Source organism: Camellia sinensis, chromosome 4 (assembly GCF_055761805.1).
Source record: "Camellia sinensis isolate YWXY chromosome 4, ASM5576180v1, whole genome shotgun sequence".
In the NCBI taxonomy this organism is placed as follows: Eukaryota; Viridiplantae; Streptophyta; class Magnoliopsida; order Ericales; family Theaceae; genus Camellia; species Camellia sinensis.
Genome location: NC_138964.1, coordinates 38,202,722 through 38,210,936, shown reverse-complemented (window position 1 = coordinate 38,210,936; position 8,215 = coordinate 38,202,722). Strand labels below are relative to the sequence as shown.

Here is an 8,215-nt window from a genome sequence, read left to right as displayed (position 1 = left end):
TTTGAAACATATTTTTGGAAGAAAATTTTCAAGAACATGTTTGATTACAAATTTTCTCAAAAAAAATTCAAAATTACTTCTATCTCTATTATGTTGGGTATACCTCCTTATTGGAGTGTGGGACCCAATTGATTTATTAAAAGAGTTTCAATTTGACTTGGTTTAGTATAATATATTTTTATATATTATATTTGAGGAGACCCAATCTAATTTGGTAACAATTAGGATTTGATTACAAAATCCTAAATTCACAATATATATATATATATATATTGTTTCAGGTGTGCCGTAGGGTGAAGTAGAGCAGTAGCCTAATTAATTTGTTTGCTCAGAGGTGAAGTGTGTGCAGATTGCTTCCGTGCCGAAGATTTACATATTGGTTCAATTTTGGTTTTTTGAAGCTTGGTTTGGTTCGTTATTTTGGGTCTTCTTCAACTCTGATTCTGAAGATTTTGGTTCATCTATTTGGTGAGGTCTTTCCTCTTGTTTATTTGTGATTATTTGGAATTCACCTAAGGGTGGTTTTGTGAGACCATTAGTGTCTCGTTTGTAATTGTTTGGAAACTCTTTGGTTGATATTGGAATCGGATTTCGATCCCGTGGACGTACCTCACATTGAGGGAACCACGTAAAAATTCTTGTGTTGCCTTTGATTTAATTTTTTCGCATTAGTTTTTATTCCCATTGATTGATTTACTTGTGGGGAATCACATAGATTTTCCCTAACAACTGGTATCAGAGCTTACGATTTATTTGAGTTTATTTATTTAAGTAAATCAATGGAGGGGAATGTGCGTCGCATGTCTAGCTTCAATGGAAGTAATTGGGTAACTTGGAAAACTAAAATGGAGGACCTATTATTTCGTAAAGATTTGTATGGACCCATTGAGGGTGATAGTGGCAAACCCGAGGGTATAAAAGATGATGAATGGAATATGCTTAATCGAAAAGCCGTTGGTGTTATCCGTCAATGGATTGATGACAGTGTGTTTCATCATGTTGCTACTGAAACTTCAGCACATGATTTATGGAAAAAATTAGAGGGCCTTTATGATAGGAAATCATCCACAAATAAAGCTTTTCTATTTCGTAAGTTGGTTAATTTAAAATATAAAGAGGGCAGCCCTATTCCGGAACATCTGAATGAAATAAAGAGTATTGTTAACCAACTTGCTTCTATGAAAATTATTTTTGATGATGAGTTGCAGGCTTTGATGCTACTTAGTTCCTTACCCGAAAGTTGGGAGACTTTGGTTGTGACCGTCAGTAATTCGGCGTCCGATGGAGTTGTCACAATGGGCCAAGTCACCAGTAGCCTGTTGAATGAAGAAACTAGAAGAAAATCAGCCGGTTCTTCTCATTCGGAAGCATTTGTTGTGAGAGGCCGAAGCAAAACAAGGGGGAGGAGTAAGACTCCTCATGGTCGTGATCAAAGCCGTGACAAGTCAAGAGATGGCTCTTTTTCAAAGAAAGACGTTGAGTGTTATTATTGCCATGAGAAAGGGCACATGAAGCGAGAATGCCGAAAGCTCAAGAATAAGGAGAAAAGGCGTGATAAAAGTGTGGATAAGAAGCAAGAAGACACAACAGCAGTTACTACCAATGGTGATCTCATGGTCGTTTGTGAAGATGATTGTATCAATTTTGTGGGCCAAGAGAGCAATTGGGTGATTGATTCCGGTGCTTCCTTTCATGTGACTTCTCGAGCTGATTTCTTCACTACCTACACTACAGGAGATTATGGTTCTGTTCGAATGGGTAATGAAGGTTTGTCCAAGATTATCGGCATGGGTGATGTTTGCTTGGAAACAAATTTGGGCTGCAAGTTGTTGCTTAAAGATGTGAGGCATGTTCCCGACATTCGCCTCAATTTGATCTCTACTGGGAAGTTAGATGATGAAGGCTTCAACAACAAATTTGGTGATGGAATATGGAAGCTCACAAAGGGTTCCTTGGTGGTGGCTAAGTGTAAGAAAACTCATACACTCTATTCGATGCAAGGAAAAATTTGTAAAGGTATTGTCAATGCACTTGAAGAAGATCCTTCTACCGAATTGTGGCACAAGCGGCTTGGCCACATGAGTGAAAAGGGGCTGCAAGTTTTGTACAAGAAAGAGCTTCTACCCGGTTTGAAGGTACACATCTTAAAACTTGTGTTCATTGTTTGGCGGGTAAACAACATAGAGTTTTTTTTCATAAAAATGTTGTTTCTAGAAAAGAAAATGTTTTGGAGTTGATTCATTCTGATGTTTGTGGTCCTTTAAAAGTTAGAACACATGGTGGTGCACTTTATTTTGTTACTTTCATTGATGATTATTCAAGGAAAGTTTGGGCTTTTTTACTAAAAACTAAAGATCAAGTTCTAGAAGTATTTAAGCATTTTCAGGCCATGGTTGAAAGAGAAACAGGGCAGAAATTGAAGTGCATCCGATCAGACAATGGTGGTGAATACATTGGGCCATTTGATGAGTATTGTCGTAGCCAAGGTATTCGGCATCAAAAGACAGTTAAGAAGACTCCTCAACAAAATGGAGTTGCCGAGAGGATGAACCGCACCATTGTGGAAAGAACAAGGTGTTTGCTTTCACAAGCTAAATTGCCAAGATCCTTTTGGGGTGAGGCATTGAAGACAGCGGTTGACGTGATCAATTTGTCACCCTCCTATCCTTTGAATGGTGATGTTCCAGAAAGAGTTTGGACCGGTAAAGATGTATCTTATGAGCACTTGAGAGTGTTTGGTTGCCGAGCCTTTGTTCACATTCCAAAAGACGAGAGGTCCAAGCTTGATAGCAAGTCAAGACAATGTATTTTTCTTGGCTATGGACGTGATGAGTTTGGGTATAGATTGTGGGATCCGGTCGACAAGAAAGTCATTCGAAGCCGTGATGTTGTGTTTCTTGAAGACCAAACAATTGAAGACTTTGGCAAAGGTGATCAACCGGAGCCAAAAGCTAGTGATCTCATTGACATGGATTTATCTCCTTCATCTTCAATTGATGATGAAAACGGGGGAGATGTGCAGCCACCTATTGAAGATGTAGAGGATGATGCTAATTCTAATGAAGTTGAGCCAGAAATTGAGGAAGAGCATCCAACTCAAGAACTACCACCACAACTTGAGTTGAGGAAATCTACAAGGGATCGACAACCTTCAAGAAAGTATCCTCCCAATGAATTTGTGTTGATTTCTGATCAAGGGGAGCCGGAGAGCTACCAAGAAGCAATTGAGCATGCAAAGAAAGGTGATTGGAAAAAGGCCATGGAAGAGGAGATGAACTCCTTACTTGAAAATCACACCTATGACTTAGTGAAGTTGCCTAAGGGGAGGAAAATTCTGAAAAATAAGTGGGTCTTCAAATTGAAGAATGATGGCAAGAATCTGAGGTACAAGGCACGTCTTGTTGTGAAAGGCTTTGGGCAAAAGAAAGGTATTGATTTTGATGAAATTTTCTCGCCAGTTGTGAAGATGTCTTCTATTCGGGTTGTACTTGGCATGGCTGCAAGTATGAACCTTGAAGTTGAGCAACTTGATGTGAAGACCGCATTTCTGCATGGTGATCTTGAAGAAGAAATTTACATGGAGCAACCGGAAGGCTTTGTGGAAAAAGGGAAAGAGAAATTTGTTTGCAAATTGAAGAAAAGTTTGTATGGTCTCAAGCAAGCCCCGCGGCAATGGTACAAAAAATTTGACTCTTTCATGATGAATAATGGTTTTTCTAAAACCACTTCGGACCATTGTGTGTTTGTGAAAAATTTTCCGGATGGTAAATTTATTATTCTTTTGCTTTATGTTGATGACATGTTAATTGTGGGTCAAGATTCTACCATGATAAACAGGTTGAAATTGGAGTTGAGCAAGTCTTTTGCTATGAAAGATTTGGGACCGGCAAAGCAAATTCTTGGTATGAAAATTGTTCGTGATCGCAAAGAGGGGCTGATTTGGTTATCTCAAGAAAGCTACATTGAGAAAATTCTTGAGAGGTTCAACATGGATAAAGCAAAGCCGGTTGGTTGTCCACTTGCGGGTCACTTCAAGCTTAGTTCGAATCAATGTCCTACAAGTGAGAAAGACAAAGAAGAGATGTTAAAAGTTCCTTATGCTTCAGCAGTTGGTTCTTTGATGTACGCCATGGTTTGTACAAGGCCGGATATTGCTCATGCAGTTGGTGTGGTGAGTCGTTTTCTCTCTAATCCGGGTAAAGAACATTGGGCAGCGGTAAAATGGATTTTAAGGTATCTTCGAGGGACTTCGAAGGTGTGTTTGTGTTTTGGGGATGGTAAACCGATGCTTGATGGGTTCACAGATTCTGACATGGCTGGTGATGTTGATTCTAGGAAATCTACTTCGGGGTATTTGATGACTTTTGCAGGGGGAGCTGTGGCATGGCAATCTAAATTACAAAAATGTGTTGCTCTCTCAACTACCGAAGCTGAATTTATTGCCATTACGGAAGCTTGCAAAGAAGAGTTATGGTTGAAGAAATTTTTGCAAGAGTTGGGTTTGAAGCAAGAAAAGTATGTGCTTTATTGTGATAGTCAAAGTGCTATTCACTTGAGTAAAAATTCTACTTTTCATTCGAGATCGAAACACATTGATGTGAGATACCATTGGATTCGTGATGTGTTAGATTCGAAATTGTTACAACTCGAAAAGGTTCACACAGATGATAATATTTCAGATATGTTGACAAAGACTTTGTCAAGGGACAAACATTTAAAGTGTCGAACTTTGGCGGGTATGGTTGATATCTCCACCTAAGTCGGTAGGGGGAGAATTGTTGGGTATACCTCCTTATTGGAGTGTGGGACCCAATTGGTTTATTAAAAGAGTTTCAATTTGACTTGGTTTAGTATAATATATTTTTATATATTATATTTGAGGAGACCCAATCTAATTTGGTAACAATTAGGATTTGATTACAAAATCCTAAATTCACAATATATATATATATATATATTGTTTCAGGTGTGCCGTAGGGTGAAGTAGAGCAGTAGCCTAATTAATTTGTTTGCTCAGAGGTGAAGTGTGTGCAGATTGCTTCCGTGCCGAAGATTTACATATTGGTTCAATTTTGGTTTTTTGAAGCTTGGTTTGGTTCGTTATTTTGGGTCTTCTTCAACTCTGATTCTGAAGATTTTGGTTCATCTATTTGGTGAGGTCTTTCCTCTTGTTTATTTGTGATTATTTGGAATTCACCTAAGGGTGGTTTTGTGAGACCATTAGTGTCTCGTTTGTAATTGTTTGGAAACTCTTTGGTTGATATTGGAATCGGATTTCGATCCCGTGGACGTACCTCACATTGAGGGAACCACGTAAAAATTCTTGTGTTGCCTTTGATTTAATTTTTCCGCATTAGTTTTTATTCCCATTGATTGATTTACTTGTGGGGAATCACATAGATTTTCCCTAACATATTACATATCAATTCATCATTTTTTCTCTGTCCTCTCTCATTCTCAATCGCTTTTTTCCTCTCACACATATTTACTCAACTATAACAAAATATCAAATCATTCTAAACTCCAAAATTTCAAAACTATTTTCAAAATATATAACCAAACAAACCAAAAAAAATTTCTAAACTCTCTGCCCAAATTTTTATTTTTTTAAAAATTTATCTCAAAACACAAACCAAACGCGCCCATATTTCTTATACTCTTGTTTTTGTCTATATAAATTATTGTTTATAGTCATTATTATTATTATAATAATTGTGCTAAATATTCTATTAATATTATTGTTATAGATTAACACACCCATGATCACATGATCCACGATACTCTTATTTTTAAAATAAAAAGAAGATCAATGAACCATCACACGATATCTACAAGACAGACTTTTATGCTTATCTTAAAATATAAACATGGAAATATATATATATATATATATATATAAATAGAAAGAAATAAAATAGACCAATAATACCATAATCTAGAGATTTCAAGGTTTGTGTAAGGTTAAGTACTTATTATCCTTTGTTTGTTTTATCTTTTAAAAAATGTGAGAGGCGGAGGGGTTGGTTGTTTGGGTGCGAGTAGTAGTAGTAGGGGTAGTTTGTACTTTCTGAATGTCTCTCGATGCACTTCATCTTCCTGTACTCTTAATTTCATGCCGTCAATGAAATTTTTCTTTACTGATAAAAAAAAACATAGTACTATTTTATGTATGAATACATTATTAGGCCTTGTTTGTCATCTACTATATAATCTATCTTTTTATCTTTTTATCTTTTTTTCATCACATCACCTCTCTACTTTTCTGCACATCTTTTCGTAAAAAGACAAAAAGTGCACTTTTTTAATACACCCCAAACCAACCCTCAGTATATAATAGATCTCATTGTTAATATTCGTCTTCAATATAATACTCACACACGAAATAGTACAATAAAGATAACATAAAAGGACGATTAATATAACATTAAATATAAATTAGGAAATATATAGAAAGTAATATAATAGACTAGTTGTTTAACAGAGCACTTGGGTTGGGTGAGGCATAAGCCAACAACTCTTGGTCAGCTTCAAATAAAGCCATGTCCTCTTTAAACAGATTCACCCAAATCTCAACTCCTTCACCATCTCTTGCATCCATTAGTTCAATTCCAACTGGGCCACCCTCACGGCTTGCACTCACCCATGTCGGCTTCCCCCATCCAAAATCAATTTCATACAGAGGAAACCTACACCAACTGCTATGCGTATACATCTCCATATCATCTCCCTTAACCTGCCTCAATGATGTAATCTTTTTTTTCTTATTGTGATCGTTTGACTCTTGAGACCCTTTCCTCAACTGAGACACCAAGTTGGCCAGGTTTGTTGCTTGACTCTCGTAGTCGTGATCATCGTTGTCAAGCATTGCCCACAACATTCCCACTATATTCCCAAATGAGTATTTTGGCATGGGTGGCACAAGCCTTGACCGCATATTCACGCCTCCCATCAATGCATAAGGCCTTGGAGACATCCCAAATCTTGACCTTGATGCAGCCACTGCGCATTTCCAAACAAGTGCTGTAATAACCTCGACACGTGTGGGTTTCTGTTCGCTCTCGCACTCGCTGGCTGTTTTGGCCTTGAGGGAAGCGATTTTTAAGGCATCAAAGACAAACCTCTTTTTAACAACCTTTTGGGTTATGTCCTTGAAGGTAAGAGAAATTATAGGGATATCGTCTCTTGGAGGGAAGCGAGAGGAGGCAGCATTAAAATCTGGGACTATGGCGTCAGGAGATCCAAGAGCGATGTCTGACCAACCCTTTATAAATATGCCAAAGGAGAATCCATCAGCAATTTTGTGGGACATCCTCACAGTAACGACAACTCCGTTGCATGCAAAAAAGTTGGCTTGAACGAGTAAAAGAGGGGTCTTGTAGTAATCTGTTGGTTCGGATGGAGCCAAATGGTCGATGACTTTAAGTTTGGGTTCATCAAGAAAGTTTGAAAGATGGAAGTTGTTGATGACTCGAGCTTCAACAAAATCAACACCATCGTCGTTGCAATCGACTGAGAGATTGTCTCTCAATCTTCCGGCAAGTGGGTAGAAGCGTGTGAGGGTTTCAGAGAGGGAAACCTTCAAGCGTTCCGATATTAGACCGACCATCTCTTCAGATTCACCATCACCAATACTAGTGGGAGTAGAGTAGTAGAATGCCACTGATATGTAATGAAGTGTACAGTACTGATCTCTAAGTGAGAGGTTGTAGTTTCTGAGGTGATGAGGAGTGGGAGAAGATGGCTTGATGGTTTCTCTAGCAATGATCTCAACCTTAATCTCCTTCTCCATGGTTTTGGTCACCTCCACTCCTCTAATCTTTTCTTCTGCTTAATTGGGATTTGAAGTTTTGTTTCTACAAAGATTATCTAAAAGAATTGGAGAATATATAGACCAAAACTTGCTTATGGGAATGAGAAAAGTTAGGGATCATGAATATTTTTTTATGAAAATAATCATGAAATAGTTATGATTCTTAAATTACCTTGATTAGTGTGTGGTGTTTTAATTTAAGTGTAATCTAAGGATCACAAAGTTTTCATGATTATTTTCATGAAAGGTTTTTCATGATACATTGCACATGAATCATTACTTCAATTTCGTGTTTATTTTTTGATTTAACAAAAAAGGTAAATTATAAATACACTCCTTGAAGTTTACTTAAATTATAAATTACCTCTTATAATTTTAGAAATTATATTATGCCTTCTAAGATTT

The 8,215-nt window shown here is 37.3% G+C and overlaps 1 protein-coding gene across 1 annotated transcript; it reads right to left on the bottom strand.

Moving 5' to 3' along the window:
* Positions 1–6,466: 6,466 nt before the first annotated feature.
* Positions 6,467–7,789, bottom strand: LOC145823693 (akuammiline synthase 1-like). The gene has a single exon (XM_082923205.1). The coding sequence runs from the start codon at positions 7,787–7,789 to the stop codon at positions 6,467–6,469; it is 1,323 nt and encodes a 440-aa protein (XP_082779331.1).
* Positions 7,790–8,215: the final 426 nt, after the last annotated feature.